Source organism: Aythya marila (genome assembly GCF_965140915.1).
Source record: "Aythya marila genome assembly, chromosome: 2".
NCBI classification, from domain to species: Eukaryota; Metazoa; Chordata; class Aves; order Anseriformes; family Anatidae; genus Aythya; species Aythya marila.
This window is the reverse complement of record NC_139043.1, coordinates 117,292,017-117,305,562: the sequence shown is the minus strand read 5'-3', so window position 1 is coordinate 117,305,562 and position 13,546 is coordinate 117,292,017. Positions and strand designations below refer to the sequence as shown.

General features: G+C 43.0%; 1 protein-coding gene across 1 annotated transcript; it reads left to right on the top strand.

The window, feature by feature from the left end:
- Window positions 1–8,628: 8,628 nt before the first annotated feature.
- PENK (proenkephalin) lies at window positions 8,629–12,728 on the top strand (the record flags this gene model as incomplete). Its single annotated transcript, XM_082754822.1, has 3 exons — window positions 8,629–8,684; window positions 9,409–9,550; window positions 12,063–12,728. Exons 2-3 carry the CDS (start codon window positions 9,413–9,415, stop codon window positions 12,726–12,728), a joined length of 804 nt encoding a protein of 267 aa, XP_082610948.1. The 5' UTR covers window positions 8,629–8,684; window positions 9,409–9,412.
- Between the last annotated feature and the right edge of the window lie 818 nt (window positions 12,729–13,546).

Here is a 13,546-nt window from a genome sequence, read left to right as displayed (position 1 = left end):
AAAATTAAAACTTAAATCTATTTCCATTATTCTCAATCCATTTTGCTGGAAAGATTAAATAGCAGAGTATTTGCCATGTCTCATGTTACAGTTCCTTTTTCTGAATGGATATGCAATCATACAATTACTGTATTGTACTGCAAAATATTCTCAGAAATACATAAGCCACATATGTCAAATAAATTAACACTGCATTGCAATGTCTTTTCTTTTCATTGTTCTCCTTATGAGCTCACAAATTATGATAAATCCAGTAAGGGTCTCCCAGCCACTAGTTTTGAATTAGCTTTATCTTGAATAACTTCTCAGACTCATACTGCATGTTCAGAATATGAAGGAAAAAAAAAAAAAAAAAAAAAAAAAAGAAAGAAAAAAAAGAAAAAGGAACAACCATTTTGTCTCTGTTTTCAGTTGTGACAGCTCCATTCCTCTTAAGAGGTAATCTAAGAAGATATTCATTTGGTCATGGCCTACAGCATGCAAAGAGAGGGACATCTTTCTTGGACATGGAGAACCTGGAAGCCAACAATCATCGAGAAGAAAATGAGTCTGCAGACACAATAAAGCAGTATTGTACATATCTAGAACTATATCTACCTAATGATGTATCTAAAAAAAAAAAAAAATCCACCTTCACAAACACTTAATTTTGAAAAACTCAGAAATTAAATTAATGAAGTACTAAGTACTATCGTCTAACATTTTTCCTCATGAGCTCTAACTTTGAGCTTTACATTTACAGTTATAGTTAACTGATGCTTAGTTATAGTTTACTTATTTACAATCAATTTACTTTGCAGATCCTTTCAGTAGGTTTACACATGTGCAGGTTGTGTTGGACATACCAGCTGCACTTCTGCTCTTGAGTTCATGCACACTTTTAACAGAAAAAGAACCAGAATCTCAGGTGCAAAGCACAGTGAGAGAGTCCACCATTGTCTTAACAAAAACACAGAATTGTCATGGAGAAAAAAAAAATAAAATCTCAGAGATATTTAGAAGGCAACCAGCTTGCATATTCTGTCAATGCGGAAACATGATATAGGTCCCCTGGGGATACCTCCACCACTGGCAGGTGTCCCTGTATATTTCTGTCCTGCACAAACAGGGCTAAAAATGATGGCTAAGGCTCAAAATGACAGTCAGCTCCCACATATGGGAATTACTTTGTATAACCCCCTTCGAAGAAGCCGTGCAACAGCATGCAGCTCTCTCCCAGAGTGCTGAAGCCAAGATCTGAACAAGCAGACGGGAGATAAGTCACTCTTGCCCTGAAGCATCTTGACCTCCTTGAAAGCTTCTCACTTCCTTCTGCTGGTTTGTGCTGGTGTTTTGATCAGTTGATGAGGCAACACAGACGCCAATCATTTTTGCCACATTCTTTGGTTCACTAGAATTTTAAAGATATTCATTAATATTTATTTTTGCAATATTTCAAATAACAATCTTACCACTTTTCACAACTAAACCAACATTAAATGAACTGGCAGAAAAATACCAATACAGAAAGCCATTCAAACTTCTAGCACCACTCCATTAGCATACACATTACATCTAATTTTAGTACAAAACATATACCAGACTGATACCAAATATTCTGGAAATGACAGCCTAGTTTGATCATAAAAAAAAAAAAAAAAAAAAGTTTTTTTACATATTGCCCTATGAAAATAGCAGAGTACTCTAGTCAACTTCATAGCACAGAAACTTCACTGCAGCATTTTTGAAAACAGTATTTCAGTGAATTATTTCAGTGAATTATTTAACTCTACTCATAATGTCCTATCAAGAAGCCACATCACCCTGAAAGTCTGAGTGAGGCAACAAGGCAGTTAGCAGTACAGTCTTGGAAATAGGTGGAGATTCTGCCTTAGCTGCTGAGTCGTACTGTTGCCTGTAGGGAAAGGAGGAATAAGCACCAGACAACAACTGAAGACAGAGGAAATCAACTTGAGGAATATTTTAGAACATAAACTAGTCTAATCTCATAAAAACTTCTAAACTGTGACTTTCCCTATTCTATCTTATCCTAGCCTCAATTTTTCTTCTCTCTTTCAACCAGGTGTGAACTCTGCTTTCAGTACTCATTCTCTATACCCAAAGTGATGCTGTAGTCAAATAAGTGGAAGTACAACTTACTTCTGCTTAAACCACATAGTTTTAGTATTGTAAGATTTGGATTATTTTATATTATATGTCTTTTTCTGAAATCCTATCACACATCAGTCTGTTTATCTTAGACGCATCTGTACGTATCAGCTGATTAAATCCTAGGGTATCAGCGTAGACAAGCGACACTCCAAAGGTAGTCCAAATACCTAAGTTAAAAGTCTAAAATCAGGTGACAAACATTTCCCATGGAAGCCCTGTCCCAGAGGTATAAATACCATACCTGATACTTCAAACTTGATCAAAGACCATGAAATTTCCTTATAAGGATCAATTACTTTGTCTAGCAAAATGCTGCCAAGCAAGGTATTATCAGATGGTAACCAATGGCATTTACATTACATTAGAAGGAAGTGGTGAATATCATGTCAGGTGACACAGAAAGGTTTTGGCAGAATTACTGATGGCTAGCTCTGTGTCAATGCCATTCTGACCACTTTCATGATGCAAACAAACTTTGCATCTTACCTCCACACTAACAGTGGTTACCACTCTGATTTTGTGCCATGCCCAGATTATCAGACCATCTTATCACATCTCTCATTTTTCTTTACTCTCTACACATTTTCTGTACTCTCTACACATTTTCACTCAACATGATAACTCTTCTGCTTCCCAAACCATCCAGGATCTGATCAGTTTTTGCATAAATTCAATCCCTGGGTTAAACCTAGCAAGATTCACAGCTTCAGCTTTCATGGAATATTTTCAATAGCTCTCTACAGGAAAAGCAATAAAGTCTCAGCTGGCTAAGGTGGCTTGTTAGTTTCTGGAGTGTTCAATTATGCAGCAGAAGAAATGAAATTAAATGAAATTGCTTTCAAGCATAAAACAAGCAGCTTCAAAGAAAAGGAACATAGACTGGTAAACTGAGAAGGGGAAGGTCAGAGGTCAATTTCTAGTGTTTTTTTTTTTTTTAATAGAAATACAAAGTGCAAAGAAGTACAAACAGCAAAACAGTTCAAATACATGTAAAATGAAAGAATGTGATGATGATAGATATTGTTCCTTAGTTCATTTTCAAATGATCTTAGGATGTTTTCTTATGTCAGCATCTTCTTCCTTGTCCTAGCTACGTAACTTGATTAATTAAATCTCATCTTTCCTTCCCATAGAGAACATTTTTCAGGACATACCTGAAGATCCAGTCCATGTAAAGCAGCTGAAAATGGTTTATATCAAAAGAAAAGTGGTGCAAATTTCATGCGGTGATTGTGAGACCTCTACGCTTTATGCACCTTCCCCACTCCCTCCTTTTTGCATGAACATCACCTGTTTAGCATTTTTGGTTCGTCAGGGATTACAACAGTGGCTGCAACTAATCTAGAGCAAACTGTAAATGACAAAAGTTGTTTTCGTATCTGAGGAGTTCGGCCCACCATTAGGCCAAGGTATGTGCGCTTTCATGCTGCTTGCATACAGGCTCAGAGCTACAGTCACAGCAGGCTATACATAAAACAGATTCCCAGTGTGGATGAGGGAATTTCTAGCAGAGATATAACAAAATTAGGTATGACTCTCTTTGTTATCAGCATCACTTCTGGGAAATCTTTTCGGGGCAAGAGCAGAAGAGGGAGAGCACACTTGACCTCTCTCTGCTCCTGTCATGTCCCCTGAGGAGGTGCAAGAGAGGCAGCACACAGGCCTCAGCAGGGGCAGAAAGGAGAGCGCTCAGTGCCCTGCTCCAAATCCCTCCCCAGTGGGCTGCTGGAAATCACGACAACCACTGACATTGTTTTAAAGTCACCCAAAACACAAGAATTTCAAGTCACCTCTGCCTCTCCCTCAGCACCAAGCTGTGCCCCGGAGGACAGCCACAAGGAAGCCAGCCAGCCCTTACCCGGTCTGCAGGCAAAGCGTCCAGCTCTTGTTACAGCTCCCGTCTACAAAAAGCAACTTGTTTTGAAAGCTGTACTAAAGTGTGAGTACAGCACACCCCAACTGGGCAATAAAATACTAGCAGTGAGAATGTGAGACTGGAAATGGGGAAAAAGCTCCAAAATTCTGCTGTATGAATGTGAATAATGGGAAAACAGTTCAAGCTTGCACTCCAAATGTATCATTTAGACTCTGCTTGTTTGTTTTTCTTAATATGACTGAAGTGATCAAAATCTCTCATTTACAATTTTCAGCTAATCCTTCTACATACGCACTAGACACCGCAATCCTTTTCATAGATGGAATCTAATACTTCCTTAGTAATTCATGGATGAGTTTTCTAAATTAAAAAAAAAATGAGGATAAATCACTCCACTCATGGGGAGTAGTTATTGTTTTAAATAATAATCACTGCGCCTGGATTCCATCACAATGTATTTTGCTACTGAGCACCCTGTTTCCTTACCCCTCCTGTGGCCTCTGTGGATGTGAGCAACATAATGCTTTTATAACGAATATAGATTTTGTACAGTTTGTTCCATTTACCACAGCACACACTACTTACTGTAGTTTAGGATAAATTTCAGATATTTAGGAGTGCACATCCTCAAGTACCCATGAGCAAGAGAGGAGCCCGTTAAAGTGAAGCTCCTTATTTCTCCGCAGAAGAGTATAAACTTCTCTGCTTTGTTCCTATCTTGTCTCATACAACTGCAGGTAAACAAACTCACCAAAAGTTGTATTTGTTGTGTGCTGACACTGAATGCATGTCATGCACTTTATTTCACTCAGAAAAAGTAGTGTGAAACCTCCTTCCCCCTTAGAAGACTGAATGGCATCAGCCATGAGAAAGGAACAGAAGTTGTCAGTGTTACATCAATGGAAACATCTCCTGATGTCAACTAGTCTATTGCATGTTTTTGCCTTCCAGAAAGGGCACAATTTGTTCAAAGGTAAAAACATGATTAAGAAGATCCAACTTTATCTGAGATGAAACCAGCAACCCAGTTCTTCATACGAGACAGTATGAGCAAAATAGCTATGAGCTATTCTTCAATAGCTATGAGCAGAATTGCCTGCAATGATGATATCATCCATATTTTTTCATATCTCAAACTATATATATACATATATATTAAGAGAGAGATGGGAAGCACTGGATCATCTCTGTCCTATAAAGGTATACTTTGGATAACACCATACAAACTGTACATTGATTATCTCTCTCTATTACAATTCCTCTTGCTTTAGACTGAATTTAATAAAGATATTTTAAAAGTGGCAATGCATATCTCATGTCCATAGGTCTACAATAAATGACTTTATTGCTAAGTTTTGTATAAAAGGGTTGATCTCCAAAACCTTTCTTGACACTGATATCAGCTACATATACGTTCCCATCAAAAATTAAATCCATTTGAATGAGTTAAATGGAACCTAACTGGTCTTAAGAAACGCTGTGACCTTTTGCACTGAGCTGAAGAAAATAATCAACATAACATGCTGTTTTATGTTTCCCAATCCTCATTTTGATTCTATCAGAAAGGCTCTGTGTTATGAGAAGGGCTGCTAGGGCTGCTAACAGCATACTTATTTCATATTTCCGTAAATCTATCTTCATTTAATGATTCTGAAGCAGCTCGATTAGCATGATGAGTATAGTTTGGAAAATAAATCTGCTCCCGCAGTAAAGATACTGACGTGAAATTCAAGAGAATTTCAGTTTCTAACTCCGATGCTCACTTTTGGCATGACTTTGTAAAGTGATTCAAGTTATGTGCTTTACTTCTCTATTGGCAAAATTACGATTTCATCTTCCTTTCACCTTTTCCTAGCCAAAGTCTGGGTGTCTGGACAAGATTTAGGACAGGTCCCGAGGTGCTTCGAGCACTCCTGTAACACAAACAGTTTTTGTGTGGTATATCTGGATGGCAGATAAAAAGCTGCTGAAGTCTGGGGTAATTCTAGATTTTATAAATGCCAAAGTTTTTATCAGCTCCAGGACACTGTTATTACCAGGTTAGTAGGGAGCAACAAGTCATCATCATCACTGCTGTGAAAAGTGTTCTTTCTTTTTATGCCTCTTTATTTCTTTGTTTCTCAGTCTGCTGTTGCTGAGGAAATATTATCCCCTGCTCCTACAGCGACCAATTTTTATGTAGTTTTTGCCCTGTAGTCTTTTGTCCAAATAGTCCAGATTCTCTCCTGCTTTTATCCTCTCTCTGCAAAGAAGACTCTCACATAACCACATCCATCAGGACTCAGGATGAGGACCAGATATAGGGAGGAACCAGCTGAAGATTCAAAGAGCAGAAGACCTGGAGAAGCAGACGAAACAAGGATATCTTTAGCACATCCAGCAGCCATGGCTGCATTTCTTCTGCCCAGTGCTGGCTGTGTCCACTTATCTCTCCTCTACCCCATGCACATGTGCATCTCACACCAAATCTTTTCCTCTTTTCCTCTTCCCTGGTCCCCACCCAGAAGCTGTAACACTTATCCACAGCAATACAACCCTCTCCATTACTCCTCTTCTACACAAAATGTACATGCCTTTTATCAGTCCATTTGTATTCTTTACTCTTTCTTCACCCTGTCTCTTTTGCTGCTCAGGTCTGCACATTATCTGCAGGGATTATCCACACCTCCATACACAGTGAGGTTCTGGCATTGCCTGGGTTTTCATAATGACCAGATTAAACACAATCAGTGGCATTAAATGGCGTAATGAGGGACAAGGCAGACTGAGTAGCTGAGTGGGCAGGCTGAGCATGGATCCTTGTATGCACAGCTATGAAAATGGGAGCCAGTCAGACCGGGGACGTGGGATGTATGCTGCAAGAGGAATAATCATGGGCTATCTGTCCCACCACACCATGCTGACTGTTAGATTGCAAGCCCATAAATGACAGCAGAGCTGGGGGTCAGTGAGTGAGTGCCAGTAATTGATCCTGAGGTGATGATGTCCAAAAAAAAGAGGAAAAAAATAAAAACTTGGTAAAAAACATCCTTACAGCAAAAGAGGCATGGACTGTGTCACCTCTGTGTTAGTCAGTGCCTCCATGACCATTTCACTCTTACCCAGGCAAAAGTCAGGAGGCCGAGATGTACCTTCCCAGCAGGAAGCTGGCTAGGAACAACCTTTACAGCATGCCTGCTTACTCAGTGGCCTGGCAATTGGCTTGTTACTCCAGATGCAAATACAAATACACCCAGTGGGGTGATTTTTAAAAAGTCTACCTCGTCACTTGGGAGTTCGCTTTCAAAGTTGGCTGATATCTCTGGGGAAACTGAGGGCCTGATTCTCTTCTCACACACCCTGGGTACATGCAAGAGCTATGTCTTTGATGTGAAGGGATGTATTTCTGGCACTCCATGCATCCGTGTGAGCCTCCTTAATCTGAGTCAGATATCTGATGTAAAGACTAACAGGTGGCAGAAGGCACAATTTCCACGCGGTAATGGTACTAGATCTTGTGTTAGTCCTGAAGGATGAAGACTGTGTGGCATTGCTGTGCTGCAGAGTTAGGAAAGACAAATGAGATCTGGGGAGGCACAAGTTGAGGTGTCTTCCTCCTCCGGTGGGGATGACTATGTATTAACGTCCTATTGAAATTCCATTCACCAGGCTGTGCACAGTTCCCATTGCTCACACTCAGAAATGATGAATTCAAAGCACAACAAATGCCGGGGAGAACATTTACTGGGTAAGGGTCTACCTCAAGACAGAAAGCTGCAGAGCACAGCCTGGTGACTAGAGCAAAAAGAGGGCTGAGAAGGGAAACGATCTCACAGAAAAACACCACAAAGGCACAAAACCCTCTCTGAAAGAAAAACGAATACGTATAAACCAGCTGCAAATAATTTGGGGCTGGAAATGAACCACAGCTCAGTACTGCTGGGGCAGAGCCCTTGCTCAGGGGGGATGTCAGGAATCAGGGGGGATGTCAGGGATCAGGGGGATGTCAGGGATCAGCATCACTGCCCGAGGCCAGTTTCCACATGAGCGGGGCAGCAATGCCCCAGGTGCTGGGGCTGGGAACCTCTTGGGATCACTCAGGATTATGCCTCTACCCGGTGTGTCCTATTTGTGCCTTCCCAGTCGCTAAAACCATGCAAATAGGGCAAAGCTGTCCATGCTTAGGAAATCCCAACATTTCACCACCAAGACCCTTGCACAGACCCCACCTCACCAACCCCCAGGGGTTGCGGCGTGACTCACGCAGATGCCTCAGCCCCCCAAAAAAAAAACTCCCCGTGGGCGCCTTACGGGACTGGGCATGGGCACGGGCACCCCACCCGCCCCCTCGGAGCCACCGACGGGGGGGTGCAGCGACATCGGGGGGGTCGGGGGGGGGGATGTCGTAGGGACTGCGTCAGCGGGAGCCCGGCGGCGATTGGGGGAGGCCGCGCTCTGCCCGCGTTCCCTAATTATAAAGTGCCGCCGCCCGCAGCCGCTCGGCGCCCCCCCGGCGCTCACCGAGGCCGTCCTCGGTGCCCCCCTCCCCGTCCCCAGCGCGGAGTCTCTCTCCGGGGGCGCAGGCTGCCCAGCCCCGCTATAAAAGGGCTGCGGATCCGACGCCGGCACCGCAGCAAGGCGCAAAAAACCCTCCCGGAGCCCCGAGGGGAGGCAGTGCGTGAGTGAGACGGCGGGGGGGGACCCGCCGCACCGGTGGCTTTGTGCTCCGGAGACGGGAGATGAGGCTGGGGATGGGTGGCCGGGGTGGGACGGGGAGGTTTGGGATGGAGCATTTGGGACGGAGCGTTTTGGGACGGAATCTTTTGGGATGGAGTGTTTTGGGATGGAGCGGTTTGGGGCGGAGCGGTTGGGGATGAAGCATTTGGGATGGGGAGATTTGGGACAAAGCAGTTTGGGACGGAGCATTTCGGATGGAATATTTGGGACGGAGTGGTTTGGGATGGAGCATTTTAGGATGGAGCATGTCGGGATGGAGAGGTTCGGGATGGAGCATTTGGGACGGAGTGTTTTGGGACAGGGCGTTTTGGAATGAAGCATTTTGGGACGGAGCGTTTTGGGACGGGGCGTTTTGGGATGGAGCATTTGGGATGGAGCATTTGGGACGGGGCGTTTTGGGATGGAGCATTTGGGATAGAACATTTTGGGATGGGGCGCTCCAGGGCGGAGTATTTTGGGACAGAGCATTTCGGGTTGAAGCACTTCAGATGGACGGAGCATTTCGGGTGTAGCATTTCGGGACGAGCGCTGCCCCGGACGGGAGCTTAGCGTAGGGGCGGCTCCGCTCCCCCTCCAGTCACCGGGGTTTTTGGGGGATGGAGGGAGCGGGGGGGGGGCGGCTGTCGTCTGACCTCTCTCTCTGCCTCTCTCTCCCCTTCCCGCAGCCCCATGGCGTTGCTCCTGCGGCTCGGCTGCTCGCTGCTGGCGCTCAGCACCTGCCTGCTCCCGCGGGTGCGGGCCGACTGCGGCCGCGAGTGCGCGACCTGCGCCTACCGCCTGGGGCCCCGCGCAGACATCCACCCGCTGGTAAGGCGCCGGGGGGCCGGGATCGACCCCCTTCCCGTCCAGAGTCCCCTTTTTGGGGGACAGCGGAGCGAGAGAAGGGGGGAAATAAGGCATAGTTGGGATCAGGATGAGTTTTGAAGCGGGGGGAGAGCACCGCAGAGAGCCCCCAGCCCCGCGCTGTGTGGAGGGGACACCCTCGGGGTGGGGGGGAGAGGAGAAAGTCGAGTGAAAATTGAAGGGGAAAGGGAATTGTGGCCGGAGGGGATCTCCGCCGGGACCCTCCATGCTCCTCACCTTTGCTCGGCCCTTGCCGTGGACGAGGGGAGCGCGGCCCCTGGCACAGCAAGCTCCCAGGCCCCTGAAAGCAAAATGGAAAGCGATGGCTGTGCCTGGAAACTTGCCCAAAATCTGGCGAAAAGTGAGGTTCAAGCCCAAATCGAACAGTTCCTGCTGCTCTCCCTCCCGTTGCTGCTGTGCAGTGAGGAATATGCCTGTAAGAAAGTCTCTTTGACACTGCAGCATCTCCCGAGGTAAATCATGTTTAAAGAAAAAAAAAAAAAAAGTGGATTTTTTTTTCCTTAAAATTGAATCTGTACTTTTAATGTACTTTTAATGATACTGAAATGATTAAATAGCATTCTCACAGAGCCAACTCAACTTGAAATTTAGGTATTAGGATCAGTGATGGGCTGGGGTCCCTCAGCCCTCCCTGGGGAATGCAGGAATTTAGGCTGCCGAGTCCTCAGCCAGCCGTTGCTGCAGTTCCTGACCTCAAATAGAGGCGATGCTGAGGCATCAGACTCCCAACACTGCTAGATGTTCAGGAAAGTTTTCCTCCTAAGGTGTCATCGGTTATTTGGAAGTTTAAAAAAGGAAGGACTGAACCTATTCTGTGCAGAATGAGGAGTCACCAAGTATTTCTGCTTAGTCTAAAGCAAGGACTCACTGCTAACCACAGCAGATTTATAAGGGCAATATTCTTAGAGTGGACAGCCAACATTCCTAAAGTTCTGTATACTTATACTCAATCCTTCAAGCTTTCGATCAAACATTAGCTTTAATATTAACCATGGGAAAAAAAAAAAAATAAAGATGTTCCAGACACTAGTATCTAGTAATATCAGAACTGGTGTTGTCATATTGTATCTGTAAGATATAACCTGGTCATTCATACACACAAGATGGCATATGTTCATTTGGTGATAGACTATTTAAACTAACTGAAAGAGAAGAGTAAGGGAAGGACATGGTTTTGCTTTGATTTGGAGCAACTCCAAAGTCAGGCTGAAGCTGAAATCAAATTCTCTTTATTGCATAACTATAGTATATAACAATAAGTATGTAGCACCTGTTAAAGTAAATTATTGTGTTGCAAAGTACATAAATCCATGTAATTTTCTTGTAATCAAATAGAAAACTGTATGTAAATTTCTGAGAATAAAACAGCTCAACAGACAGGTAAGCCAGAGGTAGTGAGCTAAAGGTGAGGTAAAGAGAACTGTGCTGAGATTTCATTTCACACTTTTAAAGCATACTGAGATCCTTAGAAGTCATCATCCATAGGCAAAATAACTGTTTCTATTACTAAAAATATTGGTGATTTCTTCTCTTTTTTTTTTCATGAACACTGTGGCCAAGAACTAAAACCACCGGATACACCTTTTTGAAGCTGAAGAGTTTGGTTTCACAAGGGGTAAATTCCCCAACACAAGAGATAATAGCTAATATGTATGTTAATATTGACAGCTTACATGATATACATACAGATGTTGACAACTTTTTTGTCTTACCCTGAACATTTTTTTTCCCCATCAGAAGCAACACAGCTTGGGGTTTTTTCCCTCTTTCTGATGGTCACTGCTTTTTAAGTCAAACTAGCAAAATCAGAAGTCTGATCTGCCTAAGGAAGTCTGTATTTCTACATTTGAATTGGTACACATTTGAAAGATGTGCTCCATAAACTAAAACGAATTATAATAGACAGAAATACAGCCTTTAGAGCTACGCAGTCTGTTAAAGATACTGAGCAGCACAGTACACAGTCCAGCTGGCTTCTTTGCAGCAGTGATGCTGTTTTATTAGTTCAAAGTGGCTTTGTTCCTAATATTTCTGAATGCTACTTTTAATAATGAAGATTGCATACACTTCTGCACACTCCTTATTAAATGAACTACAATTGGATTTTAACTGTCCATTAGTAAATAGAAAAGTTCATAAAAATGCACCCTACGGTAAGGGAGGTGCAGGAACTGTACATACATCTTGCTTTGAAACAGAATCATTGGGACAGCCTTGCCACGTGAGACCCACGATCCGCCTGACCTGGTACTCTCTGCCTTAGAGCGGAGATGCCATGTCCTTCAGAGAAGGATATGAAAGCCTTCAGAGCAGCCTTTCCTGAAGAGCTGTCCTTCCAAGCCACTCAGAGAGAGGCTCTCTCATGGCCTTTTATTAACAAGAAAAGCTAAGACAAGGTGACAGTGAGGTGTGTGTTGCTATCAAGTCATTCTCAGCAAACCCATCCATTTTTTAGGCATGTACACTAGAATGTGAAGGAAAGCTGCCTTCTGCCAAGGCCTGGGAGACCTGCAAGGAGCTTCTGCAGCTGACAAAGCTGGACCTTTCTGAGGACAGCAGCATTGCTCCAGGAGACAAGAAAGAGCTGGACGAGAACCATTTGCTTGCAAAGAAGTATGGAGGCTTCATGAAAAGATACGGGGGATTCATGAAGAAAATGGATGAGCTCTATCGGGTAGAACCAGAGGATGAAGCCAATGGAGGAGAGATCCTGGCTAAGAGGTATGGAGGGTTCATGAAGAAAGACTCAGATGACGATGCCCTGGCTAATTCCTCTGACCTGCTGAAAGAGCTTTTAGGAACAGGGGATAACCCTGAAGCGGGGCGTTACCGAGAAATAAGTGAAAATGATGGAGACATCAACAAAAGATATGGAGGTTTCATGAGAAGCATAAAGCGCAGCCCAGAACTGGAAGATGAAGCCAAAGAGCTGCAAAAGAGATATGGTGGCTTCATGAGAAGAGTGGGCAGGCCAGAGTGGTGGCTGGATTACCAGAAACGGTACGGTGGGTTTCTTAAGCGCTTTGCCGACTCCATTCTCCCTTCAGAAGAAGATGGGGAAACTTATTCCAAAGAGGTCCCAGAGATGGAAAAGAGATATGGTGGATTTATGAGATTTTAATATCTTTCCCTTTATCCCTTTTGTCCTAAATGAGAGAGACTGCCTTATTGGTCATAACTTATTGTAACGTGTTGCTTGTACTGTACAGTTTTTTACTGTCCTGGTTAATGATGCAACCTGTGATCTGTTGTTCCAGGTCCTGTGTTCTTTCAAGTCCAATAGCTAATTTCTGTTTTAGTCAAGTTTCAGTCTGTATTGTAGTTACCATGCTATTTTGATTACTGTATTCATTTTCTTTAATCAGGAAGTACATCTACAGTAGAATTGCTTAACTGTATATACAATAAATTCTTCATCCTAATGCATAACTTCTGAAGTGCTTTTTTCCTGTTATTTAATCAAACATAATATGAATTTTTCTTAACACTAAGCAGAGTAATGCCAACCTCTTTTCTATAATTACAGAATTTGTACTGCACACACAACAGCTGAAACAAATTTATGTCTCAGTTCTCTCAGAACCTTAGAATAGAGGAACACTAAACATGCTCTAAAGGGGATATAATTGTATTTGCTCTAACTGCTCTCATTTTAACCAATTAGCTGAATCTACTGTGCTTAACCATTTCACACAAAAATAGTTCATAAAAATCTTTGACTTAAAGCTCTAAAAACATTTATCCAGTGTATAATACAATGCTGCATCTATTTAGTTATATCTCTTAGCCAATATAGGATTGTACATTTGGCTTTTAAGTTATAAACACTAACTCAAAAAGCAGTAAGTGAATTTATGCAAAAGAAACATGATCAAAAACTGCATTTTTTTTCCAAAAATCTGATTTTACAGAGCACCTGACAAATGATTTTCTGTGGAC